Below are 20,066 nucleotides of genomic sequence, written 5' to 3' on the forward strand. Positions count from 1 at the left end.
CATACACGTATCCTTAGCCCCCCTTCTAAGTCATTTATAAACTTAAGCATAAACTTAGCATCTCACTCATCCTTCAAAGGTCATTATTAAAAATAAATGTATCACCCCCCTTCCACCTAAGTCATATAACCACGTTTCTTAGTAAAAGATCCATAAGGGACGGAAAAGAGAAATAAAAACACCGACTTCATAACCATAAGCATAGTAAGTTTTTCATTCTTTACAGACCCAACAATGTTTTGATTTGCATTGAGTTGAAACTTTACAAGTAAACAAAGTCAACGAGAAATTAACAGAAAAAACAATGTCAACACGATTCCTAAAACATATGTGTAAGCGGATTGAACAAAATAGCTAGCTTATCAATGACTACCATAACTGCAGGATAATCAACGCAACTATGACTACCATAAGCTTATCAATGACTACCATAGCTAGCTTAATAGATCCTAAGTACATGTCAACATGATTCCTAAAACATATGTCTAAAATGATCGAACAAAAGAGCCTTTCAATAACTACCATAATTTCATGATAGTCAACGCAATAACACGTTATGTAATCAAATCTACACGAAAAAACATATAAAGTTCTCTTTTACAAATTTTACCTTTGAGATTGAGAACAAAAAAGATATTGGTTTACGTATTCAGCCCATTTCGTTCTTATGACATTTAAATCATCCTGTGAGTATGTCGAGGTTGATCCTTCCATCTATTCATCATTTAAAAAGGATTTAATATGCAACAATTGTAAATAACATAAGTGATTCAAAAAGGTAAAATGAAATACTTAATACTTCAATTATTGTCCTGTTGCTTGACAATATTATATCACGCATGACATAATACCTGCACTCCATAATGTCACCTTGCTTCAGACACTATCCATTAGAGAAAAAGAACAAAATACCTATGTTACAGTTGCAAAACATAAAGCATGTTTACCTCTTTCTTCTACTAAATTCCTACCCCCCCCCCCCCCCCCCCCATACCTTGATTATCCTCCAAACAGGCTTCTTCCTACTCGAAATGTCGAAAGCCCTAAGAATGCATAGCAAACTACGTAAGTTATACAATCATTGTCTCGTATGCAACATATTAACTCATTATTGTTTTATCATAAATAAAAGTTCCAACATACATCCGGATGACATCAAAGACATCATTGTTAATTCGGTTTCTCAAAGGATCCATCCAATATGCAGTGCCCCTTATAAAATCGATGGCAACTAGACACCAATGATTTCTATATTGACAGGTAAGTGTGAGTTAAACTTAGAATGAAGGTCATATAGTTTATTAGGTGCATTAGCTGAAAAAAGTTTTGCACATACCCCGAATTGTATGAAAACATCAAAATCTGACGATGGTCGGTCCCAAGCAATCTAGCATTCAGGACCTGTGCTCAATCTTCTTTACTTATTCCAACTGAAACAGAGCCTGCATTTGCAAACTTGTAGGATCCCAACGTTCCTTTCTCTTCTATCACTTTGTAGAGGTGACTACAAATATGAACAACATAATAGAATTTAATGCGTGGTACATGTTATTATACTATGTAATTGTTGTAGAGGTAACTTACAACATGAATGCATCAATGCATTGGGTTGATATAGGCTGCATTTGACAAAATTCTTGGAGTGCCTCGAGGAATATGCAACATTTTCCTTAATACCCAAAAACTTTAGCAGGTACGTGAATTTGAATCTTTGACCCAATATAATCAAGTTTCTACAGCAATAATCGTTGTGTAACTAGTGCTCTCTTTTTATTTAGTGTCAATGATGGTAACTGCAGATCTGCTTGGTACACCCTTTTCATCTGCCACAAACATAAAATGTCATCCATAAGAAATATATTTAAACCAAATCCATCTGTGAAAAATACATTACCTTCTCATCTAGAGGAATGACTAAATGGCGAGGCCATAACAACAATGAACTGACTTCTTGGGAAAGCATAGTCCTACCTTCTTTTGTTGGAACAGGGATGAAGCAATTACCATTGGCAACCATGTCCACTGATACCTTCACGTTGTCATCGTCCATGTCGTAGTCGAAAATAGTTCCAGCACCGACGACATTGTCCTTGGTCTCATTCGCAAGTCGACAAGAAGTTCCATTCTCGCTCGCTCTTCAACATAACTTTACTGACCTTCTTTCATTTCTCTCTTGCAATGTGGAAGTATTTACTCTATGTGACGTATTGACCCACCCTCAAATCCTTTCTGGTGGATCATTACCTCCAATGGCTTGCGATAATATGTCACAAGTTACGTTGTCCATTGAATGAGTCGCACGTTTTGAAACAAGTATGTTATCCTATCATTGAAAGGTTATAGTATCTTTAGTAAGTAAAAAAAAACACTCATACAAGAGGAAAGTACTTACGATTTTATTGGTCACCTCCTTTATGTTTGTGTTCGGAATCTCTCCATCTTTAGTTATTCGTGCTTTCTTCCATACTAAAGAACGATAATTTAACCCACCACTAGATGTGCTTGCTTTTTGTAAAAGGAAAGAACATTGTGATTAGTTATAATGCATTACATGTTGCATTATTCGAACTTATATATACTATTCCTTGCGTACCATCTCTTCAGCAAGGTTTCTTTGCATAACCTTTCTGCGACATTTAGTGGTTGTACTTGTTGTTCTTTCTTCGCTCACGACCCTTGTTGCTAACCGTCTTCACACATAAACTACATTTTAGTATAATTACTGTCATATACGAGTGAAGGGAATGGTAATTATAGTTACCTCAAATCGTTCAGTTAGTCTGAAAGCGACAAATATGTTCTAATGCTCACGATCGATGAAAGAGTATTCTGTTGGTGGGTTTTTCAGTTTCTCTAAATCTTCCTTATATGGTAATACATGTTTTGTAGTTAGCGACGACTTGAAGTTTCGAAAACATACACTTGCATTCTGTAAAATATTTTTTTTTTGGATATGGGGTCTACTACGAAGCCATCCTATTACATGGCATTATATAATGAACGTTAGTGACAAAATACGAACAACGTTACTAACTAAGGGTGAGAAAATTACCTCGATTAGTTCGTAAATTTTATCTTTGAGCTCTGTAGGTACACTTCCAGAGTTGGTAACTGATCGAAACATGAACTCGCACGGTTGTTCCAATGAAACTCTTTAACTTGGTTGTGTTTCACCAATGGGCTAATCGAGCTCATTGTATTCAATCACTCTCTTGTGTCCATCACAACTAACCTGTATAATCTCAGACATTCCGTAGGTCCACGTGTACATTTACCTTTATTAATGACTCCCTCGGTACTCGGTACACTCGAGCAACCAACTTCCAATCTAGCTTGTTTTTCAAGTGTCATTGTTTGATAAGTGATGGTCCACTTGCATGAAATGACACTAATATAATTTTCAGTATAGTACACTATTGATCCACATATCAATTATTTAAGCAGAATAAAAATAGAAAGCAATAATCATAAACAATAATCTATTAGTGAGATCCATTAGAAAGTTGACAGAACATATAGATCAACATACATGAAGATTTGATAAGTTTGTTACAAGACGTAAAAGAAAATGTTTACAACTATCACTAATCACTCAATAGAAATACTAAAAAACAGAGATAAGAACTGCCAAGTAGACTATTTAAAACAATTAACACAAACACGAGGCTTACGTTGAAACCCGAGAACTAGGAGAAAAACTTGTCTATTTTAGTTTTTATTATTTTTTCGATGAACGAGTACAATAGGTACAAATGGAGAGAGTAAATAGAATACTATATGAGTAAGAAACGAAAAGATTTATGAAATAAAATCTTCCATTTTATTCTTTCAAAAAATACTCTATGCGCCAAACCCACTAATTCTAAAATGAACATCAAAATTGAAGATTTTGTCTTCAAGCCTAGAATTAAAAGTGTCCTGCAAAGAAAGAAACAATAACAATATTTATTAGGCTTAAAACGAATGTTTTTCAATGACAAGAATGAATGATGGGAAATTTTGGAGGAACATTATATTACCAAATGTTTATGTGTTTACTCAAGTGCCTTCACAGTCGACCCTGATATATGGGATCTCTTCATCTACTCTAGTCATGCCTGTTGGATATTCTAAAATCGTCGAACAATGAAGAGATGCATCGCCTAGCTCGTCGTTGTAAATATTATCAACAAAATCTTTTTCTTATGGTTTCACAAGGACGGACCATCTGCCATCACTAGGATCTTTAACATTGAACACTTTGTCTTGCTTGTGATGCTACTACGAATGAATCTGAATAGTGACCTATACGATTGAGGTCAACTAGTGTGAATCCAAGATCGTCTACTCGTACTCCATTCTTCGTATCGACCCAGTCACATCTGAACGTGTAACCCTAAAAGTGTTATAACTGACTTCTCATATTCCTTGAACCACACCATAGAAGAACATGTGAGCAATTATCGGGTTTTTGTCTTTACCATTAGCCACATGCATTGTTAATGCAACGAATATAACCCTACTGTTTTGAACCGTTCTGGTGTCATCACGGGGCTTTGTGTTGTAGCAAATTCCATTTACTTTGTATCCCTCATATATCATCACAACGGGATGTGGGCCATGTGCAATCCATCTGATCGTCGTGCTCACGACTTGACCTTCCAGGATCTCACGCATGACCTATTATGGCGACCATAATTAGTCACGGTTGTTCATACTTTCTATTATGTGTCAATAACATGAAAGTACATTTAAAACAACATATCGTGTCTTGTATCCAATTAGGGAATGATCGATTGTGCTCATCTCGCAACCATTTCTCATTTCTTGCCCTTTGTGGGTTGGAAGATTTTACGATTTCCATATGTCGTATATGTAAGGTCAGTCGACATCAAAGTAGTAAGTACCATTTATTTAAAAGAATGTATATAAGAGAAAAATGACATGTCAATTGTAATGAATCGTACTCTTTGTATGACTGAACTTCTTCAATGTTTTCTAGTATGTGTAGATGGGCTTGTTTTAGTAGAAATTGACTAGGTGTAACAGATGATCCAGCAGATAATGGTCTTTCGATCTAACCTTCCTCTCGAGATTTAAATGAACCTAGTCCAATGGGAACAAGCAAACATAGAAATCGTCCGGAAGGGTTGATCGTAGAAGCACACATATGTGAGGAAGTTGTTGAATTTTGTTCCGAGTTTCTATCTGGGCTTGATCGCATTGGACTAGGTTCATTTAAATCTCGAGAGGAAGGTCAGATCGAAAGACCGTTATCTGCTGGATCATCTGTTACACCTAGTCAATTTCTACTAAAACAAGCTCATCTACAAAGGGCAAGTAATTCCTGTCATGAATGTTTTTCCAAATAGTTATATTCCATTGTTTCTTAAAGGCAGTGGAAAAAAGCAACAGGCAAAAAATCTACACAGGTGGCAAACCAAAAGCTGCTGTGGAACCAGAAATTACAATTACAAGACTGGGCGTGTTGGGTTAATTACAAAAGCTCAGAAGCATCCTGATGCTGATTCCCTATATGTGAAGAAATTGATGTGGGAGATCGCAACCTCGAACTGTTGTGAGCGGATTAGTCAAGTACATACCAATTGAAGAGATATAGGTTTTTGTTTAGAGAAAATAAAAGCTATCCCTTTTTGTTTTCACTTAAATTGTAAATGTTAGGTTTTTTCAAAACTAAATCCAAGAAATTTTCAGTTGTAGGAACCGGAAGGTACGTGTTCTTTGCAACTTGAAGCTGGCATCCTTGAGGGTCATTAATTCTCAAGCCATGGTTCTTGCTGCTTCGAATAGTGACCATATCAAAGCACCAATGAATTTAGTTCGAACCCCATTCAAGTTTATCGTCTTTGTATAATATATATAAAGAAAACTATTTAATTTTCTATTTAATTTTTAATACTTGTAGGTAGCTTAGTGGTTACTCTGTTTGCGAAGAAGCACGGATACTTCATATTAGAGCTAGTATCGATGTCGCACACTTGGGGGACATGAATTCGTCCGGACACGTTGGGGACACTTTTGAGTATTCTGTTTTATTCAGCAGGTTAGCCATTTCGTTTAGCGAAGAACCCCCATTTTATCGGTGTTTTACTCATGCCACAAACAATCCGTTGTTTGGGATACAAGCTATGTTGAGGAATAGTCTACTGTAAAGGAAAAGACAATATTAAAAGACTATTGATACCTATTAAAGGTGAATGGCATAAAAATGGAGTGAGCATTGTGAGTGATGGTTGGAGTGACTCACAAAGAAAGTCGTTGATAAACTTCATGGCCATTTCTAGAGGTAAGTCAATGTTTCTAAAATCGGTGGATTGCTCCGGTGAGATTAAGGATAAGTACTCCATAGCAAGTTTGATGAAGGAAGTGATTAATGAAGTCGGTCATGAGAATGTTGTTCAAGGATAACGAATAATGCTCCCAATTGCAAAGGGCAGGACAAATTATTGAAGCACAATTTCCAACGATTATATGGACACCATGCGTAGTTCATACACTAAATCTTAACTTGAAAACCATTTGTGCTGCCAAGAATGTTGAAAATAATCAAATCATTTATGGAGAGTGCAGTTGGATTTCTGATATTGCTAGGGATGTCATGGTATTGAAAATTTTTGTCATGAACCATTCCATGAGACTCGTGATATTTAATGAATTTGTGCCTCTTAAATTCCTTTCAATAGCTGAAACTTGTTTTGCATCAGTTATTATCATGCTCAATAGGTTTAAGCTTATTAAAAGCGACTTACAAGTATGGTCATCAGTGATAAATGGGAAAATTATAGAGAAGATGATGTGGTCAAGGCAAGGCAAGTAAAGGAGTTGGTGCTCGATGACATTTGGTGGGACAAAATTAATTATATTTTGTCATTCACTTCACCCATATATACGACATGCTAAGAGCTTGTGATACAAACATACCTTGTTTACATTTGGTGTATGACATGTGGGATACAATGATTGAAAGGGTGAAGATGTCGATATATAAACATGAAGGATTGCGACCAACTGAATTCTCTTCTTTCTATGACGTGGTGTATAACATTCTCATTGATCGTTGGAATAAGAATAGTACTCCACTTCACTCTTTAGCACATTCTTTGAATCCAAGGTATTTAATTAATTTTATTATAGTACATAACATTCTGTGCTGATTCTGAATTAATCTTTTCAAGTTTAACAGTTTTTAAAACTTTTTATATAAATACTATAGTGAAGAATAGCTTACAAAAGATCCTAAACGAGTTGCTCCACATCAAGACGTGGAACTAACTAGAGAGAGAATGAACGGTATGAAGAGGTATTTTAGTAGCCCTGAGGATTGTGCAAAAGTGAGTGTAGAATTTGCTCAATTTTCTACAAAAATTGGAGATTTTGATGATTATAATTCTATGCGAAAGATTCATAGATCCTATAAGTTGGTGGGCAACTCATGGGACTTATGCACCAACGCTTTAGAAGATTGCATTTAAAGTTTTAAGACAACCATCATCCTCTTCATGTTGAGAAAGAAATTGAAGCACATATTCTTTTATTAACTCCATCAAAAGGGATAAAATGACGTCTCAACGTGCAAAGGATTTGGTATTTATCCACAGCAACCTTCGTCTTTTGTCTAGAAAAACTCCAGAATATTCAAAAGGAGAAACCAAAGCATGGGATATCGAGGAAAATGCTTTTGATTCGCTTGAAGTAGCTAATTTATCTTTAGATGATCCAGAGTGGAGGCTGAAAATACTAAGGAGGATGGTGTTGATAAGGATGAAGATGTAATTGAGATTTGAGAGGATAGTTTTTCATTAGTCTCTAATATTTTATTCTTTTGTATAGAAAATCACTTTCCATGTTGAATATACCTAATATGTTTTTTTTTTTTTTGTTGAGGAAATGAAGAAAATTTAGTATTTTGTGACAAATTTACATATATTATATAAAAAAAATAATTTTAAAAAATAACGTATCCTCAACGTGTCCGTATCCTATTATTTTGGAAATTGGCATATCGCCATGTCCTATCATATTCGTGTCCGTGCTTCTACGTTTGTCAACCCCTTCCAACTCAAATTCAAATCTACTTATGTAATTTATTTTCCAGATTTTTCTTTTTTCCCAAATTACAATCCCTCGATTTTCACCCAAGAAATAATAATTATACACTCTTCCCCACCGAAATTAAAACTACTAGACTATTCAACTTCATTCATTTTATTATTTTCTTTTATTTTTATAAAACTTCAACTTAATTTCTTTTAGATTTTTGATTTTTTTCTACTTTTAGTTTTCTATTTTTTTTTCTTTTCTTCGACATCTTCTCAGAGCTTGTGAGGTAAGTTTTTATTTTTATTTTTTCTTTTTAAGTTTGTTATTTTATTTATATGTATTCATGTTAATATTTAAAATCATTCTTATTTTTTTGTTTTAGTTTTTAAAATTTCTTCTTCAACTTCTTCTTGGCTTCTTCTTCAACTTTATCTCCTAATTTATGAGGTAAATTTTGTGATTTATTTTCTCCTCTTTTCAAGTTTTTTATTTTATTTTTATGCATTTGGTTTTCATATTTCAAGTCATTCTTTTTTTTTTTTTTTTTGCATTAGTTCATTTGTTTTATACCTATTTTATTAATTCTTGATATTGTTGGGTTCAAGAAAATTACCTTGATTTTTTGGAACTTCAGTTTCATCATGCCCACGAAATGGAAGACCTTATTGTAACAAAAACCGAATACAATCAATTGTTGCACCTAATTGAATTCGATAGTCAATTCTTGCTTAATCAAACATTTTGTTAAAGAATGTTGCAATTTGTTGTTTTTGATTTAAAAGAGCTCCATATTTGCCCCAAGCTTGGTTACGTGCACTATTTGGTCCTCCAACATGAGTTTTCAATTTCTCTTATTTCTTCCAATTTGAAAATCCTTCACTAACAAAATGATCACGTACTGATTGTTCTCCAACATCTTGTTCGAATAAATAACAACATAAATAATAAGCAGCATCTTTTGAAATCCTATATTCCCAACCAATTAGGGTATTCATTGAACCAAGTTGAATTAAACCTTCTTGACTGTGACCCAAATTTTTTCAACGAAAAAGTAGGATTTCGAGGTTGGCATGGTCCTTTTCATAGATATGCTCTATGAACTTCGTCTCGAATATTACAATTGTAATCAAGAATTCTAATTATTAGACCAGGATTTGCTGGTAAATCGTCTAATTTTATACCTCTCATAACTATTATTATTTTTCTTCAAAGGAGATGGATGATGGCCCCATCAATTTTCTTTTAAAATATTTCTCCATTTAGATTTTAAATTAAATCTACAATAACATAACATTGTAATGAGAATAAATCAAAAAGATATTGACATATAACAACAATATCATAACTTAAACAACCCAACAAATTTACTTAAGATCCATAAATTATATCAAGAATCAATAAAATAGTTATAAAACAAATGAACTAATAAAAAAATAAGAATGATTTAAAATATGAAAACCAAATGCAAATTGTTTTTTAAATTAGGAGATAAAGTTGATAGAAAAGTCAAGAAGAAGTTGAATAAATTTTAAAAACTAAAACAGAAAATAAGAATGATTTTAAATATTAAAACGAATACATATAAATAAAATAACAAACTTAAAAAGAAAAAGATAAATAAATAAATAAAAATTTACCTCACAACCTATAAGAAAATGTTGAAGAACCAGAAAAAGTTAAAAGATAAAAAAGCTATAAAAAATTAAGTTGAAGTTTTGTAAAAATAAAAAAATAAATGAAATTGGATAGTCTAGTAGCTTTAATTTAGGTGAACAATGGTGTATAATTATTATTTATTGGGTAGAAATTGAAGAGTTGTAATTTGAAAAAAAAGAAAAATTTGGAAAATAAATTACCTAGTTAAGATTCAAGTCTAGGTTGGGCGGAGCTGACAAATAGAGTAACCATTAAACTACCTACAAATATTAAAAATTAAATAATTTTCATTTATATATATAATACAAAACGACAAAGTTGAGGGAAGGCTCGTCTCTGGGCCTATACTAAATCCGTCGGTGGTCACCCTAATAGAGATCAGAATTTTTTATGGGAAGTTATCCAGACAAGCGGTCCTATGCTTTATCTGTTTTTAGTTCTCTCGTGTATGAATCCATTTATCCTTCAAAAAGCTCTTCTAGATAATTTTTTTGGACATTGGATTTACAACGCCAAACCCAAGTATAGATCTTGAATTCTCCTCAACCCTGTATGAATGAAAATGGCACTTACGTACAAAAAGCCCAAGGGGTGAAGTTTAAAAGGTTGGTGATCATAATTAATAGCAGAAAACAGAGGTTAAGATCAAATCTTGATTTGAAAAGGACTGGAAATTGAGGAAGGCACAAATTTTTCATGACACTGTGGTCAAGTTTTCTGGTGTTACCGACCATATAGCTTTATTCATCAACGATTTATTTTGGATCAAATCCTAAACCCAATAATAGGTAGCATAAAATTAAAATATAAAAGGATCAAATCTTGTTAAATGAGGTACAAGGAATTATATATATATATATATATATATTATATATAATTAACAATCAGCAATAGAATAATCTCGAAGAAAAATTAGGAGAAAGGGGAATTTACCTAGATAGAGAAAGAGACATCATAGGAATTGCTTTAGAAACTCTGTTGCTACAAGCCTTCCTCGAGTGTTCACGGACATTTTAAGTTCACTAATCTCTTTATCAATATCCTGCACAAATGTGGGGAAATAAAAGGATTATTCAACAAGCTCTCGGTTCAATAAACTTCTCTTTGATAATTACATAAACAATTCCACAAAAGGGAATTAGAAATGTTAGCTCTTAAATTTGTGCAGAACAGTTTGAAGTTGTGAAAGTCAATTGACAGAAGGATTTTTAGGTAAAAGAAATATTCAATTATGAACTCCTAGACAAGTTCAAGAAAGTTTTTGAAATACTGTATCTTCATTGCTGGACTTGATAAGATAAAAGCATACAGAAAACTCAGTTGATGAGAAAAGAAAAGCAAAGAGATAATTAAGCAGAAGAGAATGAAATGAAGTAAATAACTACAAATTGATTGAGGTGGTGTTATCTTGCCTCCATAAACTGTACAATAAAATCAATGAGTTTTTGCTTCTGCATGTCCTCACAATGATAGTTCGTTATAAGAAAGCTAATGTCGTATCCCTGTAAAACGAAGCCAGAAAGAAATAAGAGATGAATTCTGAAGAACACTACATATGTTTTGCAAACAAAATAGCAAATCTGGAATATTGTCTAGAATAGGTAAAAAAGATAAAAGATTACGGAGGAAGTAGTTCATATCGGAAAAGAAAACTTAGTTCCTTTGTAGAAAAACAATGGACCAGGATGGATTACGATTAGAGGCTTGTCGCTTATAATAATTATTTTTAGTTATATGGAAGGGGAAGAGAAAAAAACAGGAGACAATTAATCCAGAATCCTTGACTCTTCAAGACAAGCCATGCATGGTTATAAAGGTTTAATACGACAACATATATTTGGACACAGCAATTTCACATACAACATTATTTTGTGTCACCATTTCTTAGTCAACGTTTCCAATTTCTTGCATTTGAATAATATATTGCTTGTTAAGATATATATATATATATATATTCTCCAGAAAAAATATAAGGTAAACTGTACAAAATCAATTAATCAGATTATTTTTAGGTCATCCCAAAACCAAGACAAACTAGCTATGCAGACACAAATCGTTGTCGCTAAATAGCATCTCAATCTCATAGCCTATAGATTCAGTTTTTTTACTGTTCAGTCGGGCAATAAGAGAATAAAATAAATGAAATTGGCGAATGTCTCTTATCTTTTCAAAAAAGATGAATAAGACAAATGAACCTAGAACTCGTCTTTCAGTTCTCTCTCAATAGGAGGTAGACCAGTTTCAGTATCATGCCCTCCAAGAAAAATAAAATATGACCTCGTGGAAACTTGAGGATTCAGAAGACATAATCATCTTAGTAGTATAGTTCCCAAGTATTTTTAAGTGATTAGTCATAAATAATCTCCAATAGTTGAAAGTTTTTAGAAGAATAGTTCACAGTCGCTGTAATATATCATCTTAAACTAAAGCACAAAGCTAACGTCGTGATTAGACATTATCGTGGTACCTGTACAGGTTTTCTTCTCAACACCTGGAAAGCTTCTGCCCTCATTGACAGAAATCGAAGGAACTTTTTAGTTAGGATATTCTCTAGTTCATCTGTCTGCCTAACCTGAGCACAAGAAAAAATTCAAATAAAATTATTGTGAACAAGTGGATGTCAATCTATGATAATAATCGTACACATTCAGCAGTGTTTCATCCGGTAAGTGGATCAAAGGAATGAACAGAAAAAATTTATGGTAGTATGTTAGACCCCCTGTTATACTTCAGTATAGAAGGAGAGAGAAGAATAAAGAAAAGAATAGAATGTATATAATTGTGAGTGAAGTCGGTTAGGAGTGGGGACCACATATTAGGAATATAAATAGGAGAATGAGAGAGAAAGTAGTCAGTTAGTTTTTTTGTTGAAGTCTTCACTGTAAACTCTGAAGAGATAGGGTTACGGTAGGGAGAGAGAGTTCCATTATCGAATTGCATCTTGCAAATCAATTTTCATTCTATATTGTAATAGATTCTTTGAGATTTAATGAAGATTCTTTGATTCTCTTCTTGAGAATTCTGTGTTGGATTTTGAGAATTCTGTGTTGGATTTGAGATCCAACATATTGGTATCAGAGTACAAACTTGGGGAACCAAAGAAGATGGCCAAGAAGCACGAGGAAAGATTCGAATCGCTGGAACAGGAAGTATCAAAGATAAAGGTTGTCTTATAGAAGTTGCCGATGATGGAAGAGAAGTTATCGACGATTATGAAGAACATCGAACGCCTGAATGTGTAGAATGAAAAACAACAGCAACATCAACAAGCATTGATGAAAAACTTGGATCGGTTGAGTTCGAAAGCCGATAACAGCAGCACCAAGTACTTATGAAATACATTAAAAGTATGGTTAATGAAAAATCGGTAACGACTTCCGATACGGAAGGATCGTCCAGTAGAACGAAGGAAAATGAAGGAAAAAAGGTAGAAGGAATAACGATAAGTGATAATGTGATAGAAGAAACAAAAGCGAACATGAAGGAAGAGGAAGATAAGATCGTCGAACAAAATAAATTTAAGAAAGTTAAGATGCCTGTTTTTAATGGAAATGATCTGGATTCGTGGTTGTTTAGAGCCAATCGTTACTTTCAGATCCACAAACTGACCGAATCAGAGAAAATGACCATATCTGTTATTAGTTTCGACGGACCAGCACTTGACTGGTATCGATCCCAAGAAGAGCGGGAAAAATTTACTGGTTGAGCGGATTTGAAAAGGAGGTTGTTAGAGCGGTTTAGATCCATCCAAGAAGGCTCAATATATGGAAGACTTTTGCGATTAAACAGACTTCCACGGTAGATGAATATATGAATTTGTTTGATCGATTGGTAAAGCCATTAACCGATCTTTCGAATAAAGTCTTGGAGGAAACATTCATGAATGGTTTGTTTCCATGGATTGGAGATGAGGTTGAATTTTCCAAACTAGTTGGATTACCTCAAACGATGCATTTGGCCCAAAAAGCAGAAGTCAGGGAGCTAATCAGGAGGGAGGCCAATCTTTATGGATATTCAAGGGGGAAGTATCTGTATAATCCGGCTAACTATAACAAATCGAATAATGGTGCAAATTCGAATGAAGGGAAGGCAAGAGCAACTACACCAATGCGAACAATTATATTAAGAAGCACAGCTGGTGGAGAAGTGAAGAAGGAAGGGTCGAGCAAACGCCTATCTGATGCTGAGTTTAAGGCGAAAAGGGAGAAGGGCCTATGTTTTAAATGTGATGAGAAGTATTACTCGGGGCATAAATGTAAAGAACTTGAACAAAGAGAGTTAAGGATGTTTGTGGTACGTGCTGATAATGTGAGAGAGGAGATCATAGAGGAAGAATATTATGAATAGAAAGAGTTGAGTATGTTTGAGATGGAAGGTGGTGAATGTCGTGGTAGAATTATCAATCAACTCAGTGGTGGGAAGGTGAGAGGCAAAATATTTGGAGAAGAAGTGGTTGTGTTGATAGATCGTGGAGCTACCCACACTTTCATATCCAATAAGGTGGTGAATGATTTGAAGTTATCGACCAAGGAGACCTCTCATTATGGGGTTATTCTAGGGTCAAGTATTGCAATTAAAGGAAAAGGTGTTTGCGAAAATGTGGAGCTCCTATTGAATGACTGGAATGTTACGACTGATTTCTTACCGCTGGAATTGGGTGGAGTTGATGTAATATTGGGTATGCAATGGCATACTCATTGGGGGTTACGAAAATGGATTGGAAGAATTTGATGATGACCTTCTTTCATGGAGAAAATAAGGTGACGATCAAGGGTGATCCCAATTTAACAAAGACTCGAGTAAGGTAGAAAACATTAATGAAATCTTGGACTGACTCTGATCAGGGGTATTTGGTGGAGTGCAGAGCATTGGAAGCAGGTGTACTATTGCTTGAAGAAACAACTGTTGAAGAAAATAACAATGCACCCGAAGAAGTACAGAAGATATTGGCCAAGTATAATGATGTATTTGAATGGTCGGAGACACTACCTCCAAGGAGAGCTATAGAGCATCATATACACTTGAAGACAGGGACTGAACCAGTGAATGTAAGACCCTACTGGTATGCATTTCAACAAAAAGCTGAGATGGAAAAACTTGTAGATGAGATGATGTCTTCAGGAATCATACAGCCCGATAACAGTCCATACTCCAGTCTAGTGTTACTAGTGAAGAAAACAGATGGGAGCTGGAGATTCTGCATGAACTATCGTGCCCTCAATAATGCTACTGTGCCAGATAAGTTTCCTATTCCTGTTATTGAGGAATTATTTGATGAATTGAATGGAGCTAATCTATTTTCTAAGATCGACTTAAAGGCTGGTTATCACCAGATTAGAATGCATAAGGAGGATATTGAAAAGACAGCCTTCAGGACCCATGAGGGACACTACGAATTTTTAGTAATGCCCTTTGGGTTAACGAATGCTCCAGCTACATTTCAGTCCCTCGTGAACTCTGTTTTTCGATTTTATTTGAGAAAATTTGTTCTGGTTTTCTTTGATTATATATTGATATACAGTAGGGGTATGGAGGAACATGCATATCATTTAGAACTTGTGCTTGAAGTGCTGCGTGAACATAAACTATATGCAAACAAGAAAAAGTGCAACTTTGCTTATCAGAAAGTAGAATATCTCGGCCATATTGTCTCAGGAAAAGGTGTGGAGGTTGATCCTGAAAAGATCAGATCGATTAAGCAATGGCCTGTGCTGAAGAATGCGGGAGAAGTCCGTGGATCCCTAGGGCTCACCGGTTATTATAGAAGATTTGTGCAGAACTATGGATCCATTGCAGCACCTTTGACTCAGATGCTGAAATTGGGAGCATTTAAGTGGAATGATGAGGCTCAATTGGCTTTTAATCGGTTGCAAGAACTATGATGACACTTTCCGTATTAACACTGCCTGATTTTGATATGCCATTTGAAGTAGAGACAGATGCTTCGGGATATGGTGTGGGGGTTGTGTTAATGCAGAACAAGAGGCCAATTGCCTTCTTCAGTCACACACTAGCTTTAAGAGATCGTGCCAAGCCTGTAAATGAGAGAGAACTTATGGCAGTGGTGTTAGCAGTCCAACGTTGGAGGCCATACTTGTTAGGGAGGAAGTTTGTAGTGAAAACAGATCAAAAGTCCCTTAAGTTCCTGCTAGAACAAAAAGTTATTCAACCACAGTATCAAAAGTGGATTGCAAAACTCGTAGGGTATTCATTTGAGGTGGTCTACAAGCCTAGTTTAGAGAATAAAGCAGCTGATGCTTTGTCTAGGGTGCCTTCCTCTGTTTATCTCAATCAGTTGACAGCTCCAGCACTTATTGATCTTAAAATCATTAAAGAAGAAGTTGAAAAAGATGAACAGTTTAAAGAGATTTTGATGAAGCTACAAAGTGGTGAAGAGATGCAGAATCATGCTTTGGAACAAGAAATGTTAAAGTATAAGGGAAGGTTGATAGTTGCCAACAAGTCAACGCTGATCCCAGCCATCCTGCATACTTATCACAATTCCATTTTTGGACGACATTCTGGGTTCCTGATCAGCCATCCTGCATACTTATCACAATTCCATTTTTGGACGACATTCTGGGTTCCTTCGGTCATATAAAAGACTGACTAGAGAGTTATTTTGGCATGGAATAAAGGGTGATGTACAGAAACACTTTGAAGAATGTACTGTTTGCCAAAGGAATAAGACTTTGTCACTATCACGAGCCAGCTTATTAACTCCCTTGGAGATTCCAACCAAAATATGGGATGATATTTCGGTGGACTTCATTGAAGGGCTGCCTAAATCTGCGGGGTTCGAAGTAATTCTTGTGGTTGTGGATCGCTTTCGTAAGTATGCCCATTTCTTAACTCTTAAACATCTTTTTGATGCTAAGGTTGTGGCTGAACTGTTTGTTAAGGAAGTGGTTAGATTACATGGTTTTCCACAATCGATTGTCTCAGACGAGGACAAAATATTTTTAAGCAACTTCTGGAAAGAATTATTTCGGTTGGTTGGAACAAAGTGGAACAGAAGTACAGCCTACCATCCTCAAACGGATGGGCAGACTGAAGTGGTTAACCATTCAATGGAAGCCTATTTGCGATGTTTTTGTGGTGAACGGCCGAGAGAATGGGTCAAGTGGATTCATTGGGTGAAGTACTGGTATAATACAACATACCAGCGTTCATTAGGAGTCTCTCCTTTTCAGGCAGTCTATGGAAGAACACCTCCCCCTCTTATATGTAGTACATATGCCTGTAATGCATCAAATTAAAACAAAGAGAATAAAATTACCTTGAGACTGATACGGAGAGAGTTTATAGATGTCTCAATCAAACACTTCTCTGACTCATTTCTACATATTAAGATCTGCAAGAGCAATATAATGTAGCAAGATCACATGTGTCCTTGAATAAATATATAAAAGTCATTCCCCAACTACTCCCAACTCCCAAGGATGCTCTTTTAGCATGAACATGAATCTCCAATTGAAAAAAATAAAACGAGGGAAGGAAAAAAGGATCACTAGAAAATTATGCATAGGAGCTGGCGCTGACATGCCACAGTAGATAAAATGCGTTCCAATGGGGACATTAACAGTTTCCCAATTCTAATCTGCAAATTGAAGAAATTAAGTGCTTGATGTTTTCCACAAGTTTTGCCCAACATGCCTCCACCCTCCACTACCACCCCCCCCCCCCCCCCCAAAACCAGCTAAATTGTAAAGGCGGAATGCTCAATAATGACATGAACTTACAGGATTGAGAAGAAGTTCTGAGCTGGTCCTGGAAAGGGTAACAAACAAGAAAATAAGAGCAAACATAAATCACCAAAATTTTCATGGGTGCAATCCACGTAAAAATTCAATTACTATGCTGTAAGCAAAAAAACTAACAGTACTCGGAGATTGGTGTATAAGAGCAGACACAAGACAAATAGCTTACCAACTACCAACACGGGTTCAACTAACCAGCACATGCAATTTAAGTAAGACAAGTGACACAAAACTATGCAGCAACAAAATATGACCAACACAATAGAATAATAATCTTTCTTTTGGAAGAAAACAATTCCATTGATGGTATGAAATTACAGAACAAGGGGGAAGAACCCCAAGAGTAGTTACAAAAGACCTTTCCAATTGAAAAAGAGAGAGGTAAAGCTACAAAAGTAAGATAATCATTCTACAAGTTACAAATGATAATCATTCTACTATTGTGAGTAAGCATGGTACCCATCCTTTCGAATGGACGGAGAAAGGGGTTAAAGGCACACATCGGAATCCTTGGAAGGATATCTCTTTTGAGCTCCCGCCTTCTCTCGGTTTACTTGTTCTTTTGTGAGGGATGGTAAGGATGTGTATTTTCGGGAGGATCTTTGGTTGGGGGAGAGTTCCCTTGCTCTTTATTTCCACTTCTTTATCATTTATCCTCCTCCAAAAACTGCATGATGTCGGATCTTTTGGTTGGGTCTGGGAACCCCGTGTCTTTTTCTTTTGGGTTTCGTCATAATTTGACCAATATTGAAACAACGGAGGTTGCCTCTCTTCTTTCTTTGGTTGACAGGTGTAGCTTTAGGGAAAGAAGGAGGGATGCTCGAGTTTGGAGTCCTAACCCGAGTCAAGGATATATGTGTAAATCTTTGTTCAGTTTGTTGTTGGATCCCTCCCCTCCTAGGGAGTCTATTTTTGACGTGGTTTGGAAGACTAAGGTTCTAAAGAAAGTTAGACTTTTTGTCTGGCAAGTTTGTTTGGCTGGGTAACAATGTTGACAGACTTGTTAAGAGGACTTCACTTGTCAGGCCTTTTTGTTGTTTGCTCTGTTGGAAGGTGGAGGAAGACCTTAATCACCTTTTTCGGGATTGTCAATATGCTCAACCTGTGAAATTTTTTTATGAAAAAGTTTGGCATTAGCTATGCCGGCCGCTGGAGCATTCGCGCGACGATTGAGGAACCTCCTCCATTCGCTCTTTAGAGAGAAAGGGGGTTTTTTATAGTTTTTCGAGGTGTATACTGTTATTTGGAACATTTAGGGGGAGAGGAATGACCAGGTGTTCCGTGGTAAGGAAAGGGACCACATGAGGTTTGGTCCTTGATCATTTCACATTTCCGTTTGGGCTTCAATTTCAAAGACTTTTTGTAACTAAAAGACTTTTCAATTTCAAGCAATCTTCAATTTCAAAGACTTTTCGTACCAAAATGATAATCACAATGTTATAACTATTCAAATACTGATAAGAAAAATGATATTCGATATCCTCAAGACCAAAAACCTCCATATGTGATCCCTAGAATGCTCGCAAGGGAGCTCATGTATAAACTTAATAACTACACGATTCTGGTCTCCACTGACTAGCAAGCAAGGATATATCTATAGTAAATACAGTAAGAGGTTTTAAGATTGCTTGAAGATCCATACTTTAGTTCAACTTCAGGCTTGTTGTGTCTTTCAACTTCTTGACAAGGAAAATTCTGTAATCATGCGTACAATGAAATTACATTAACTTCAAGAAACAATTACAAGCAATGCGCTCAGTTCAACATCGCATTCCTGAAGTTCGTAAGGCAAATAATTCGTAGGATGAAAAAAGTTTAACGGAACCAAATAACTCTGGTTACAGAAATAATAAATCAAACTGCAAAAAATCACCAGTCAAACGAAAATGAATTGAAAAAACAGCAACAGAAGAACGATACAAATACCTGAAGGCACATGGCGGCCTCAAGAGTGTTTCGTATGCACGTCAAATACAAGCGTAAAGTAGTTGCCTGAGTTTACACATACAGACAGAAAGTTAGGTAGAAAAAGAAGAAAGAAACAAAATAAAAACAAAAGATCAATCTCATTCCGAAATTAAGTTTTTAAACAAATCACATCTCAAAATCAGGAGTTCATCAAGGTGAAGCTTGCTTCTTCCACAAACCATCTCAAAATGAAGGAGAAAATCGGCAAAAGAAAAAAAAAAATCGAATCCAAAAGCGTCCGATTACATCAGCATCAACAATTTCACTAAGAAAGTGAGTTAAATTGGACATTGCTAAGTAAAACAGATAAACTTCATTCGCAACGATCTCGTTAATATTCAAGCGGTAGATTACCACAACCCAAATAAACAACTTCAAACGAATCAAAGATCAAGGATGATAAGAATTATTCGTTACCGACCATTTCTGAATTGGAGAGAAGTTTTGGGAGATCAAGGTTGGCGCCCTGAAATGAGAAATTGGACGGAGAAAACAGGCTGGATCGCAGTGAACTGTTGAGAGTAGGAAATTGTTGGTACAATGCCGCCAAAACTCCAAAACTCCGACGCCAGAGAAAGCAAAGGAAAGAAACACTCGAAGAATTTAATTAGAAGCCTAAATTAATTATGAGATTATAGGTTA

At 35.5% G+C, this 20,066-nt stretch overlaps 1 protein-coding gene across 7 annotated transcripts; it reads right to left on the reverse strand.

Moving 5' to 3' along the window:
• Positions 1 to 491: 491 nt before the first annotated feature.
• LOC103496175 (actin-related protein 2/3 complex subunit 4-like) lies at positions 492 to 20,038 on the reverse strand. Of its 7 annotated transcripts, none has more exons than XM_051085768.1 (9): positions 19,846 to 20,038; positions 19,383 to 19,448; positions 19,099 to 19,151; positions 17,439 to 17,466; positions 16,976 to 17,050; positions 12,164 to 12,268; positions 11,109 to 11,198; positions 10,630 to 10,738; positions 492 to 714 (listed from the first exon to the last, which is right to left on the reverse strand). In XM_051085768.1, exons 1-8 carry the CDS (start codon positions 19,846 to 19,848, stop codon positions 10,649 to 10,651), a joined length of 510 nt encoding a protein of 169 aa, XP_050941725.1. In that variant the 5' UTR covers positions 19,849 to 20,038; the 3' UTR covers positions 492 to 714; positions 10,630 to 10,648. The 7 variants fall into 7 exon arrangements, with proteins under 7 accessions (XP_050941725.1, XP_050941727.1, XP_050941729.1 ...); XM_051085770.1 differs by lacking the exon at positions 492 to 714 and adding an exon at positions 992 to 1,043; XM_051085772.1 differs by lacking the exon at positions 492 to 714 and adding an exon at positions 5,338 to 5,552.
• Positions 20,039 to 20,066: the final 28 nt, after the last annotated feature.

The sequence above is a fragment of the Cucumis melo genome, chromosome 6, assembly GCF_025177605.1.
Source record: "Cucumis melo cultivar AY chromosome 6, USDA_Cmelo_AY_1.0, whole genome shotgun sequence".
In the NCBI taxonomy this organism is placed as follows: domain Eukaryota; kingdom Viridiplantae; phylum Streptophyta; class Magnoliopsida; order Cucurbitales; family Cucurbitaceae; genus Cucumis; species Cucumis melo.

What these genes read in the sequence shown, in the direction of transcription:
- LOC103496175 (XM_051085768.1), bottom strand. An exon ending in CTCTCCGTATCAGTCTCAAG is followed by an intron (nt 12,269 to 16,975) that starts GTAATTTTATTC and finishes TCTTGTGCTCAG; the next exon opens with GTTAGGCAGACAGATGAACT. An exon ending in TTATTGTACAGTTTATGGAG is followed by an intron (nt 10,739 to 11,108) that starts GCAAGATAACAC and finishes ACATTTGTGCAG; the next exon opens with GATATTGATAAAGAGATTAG.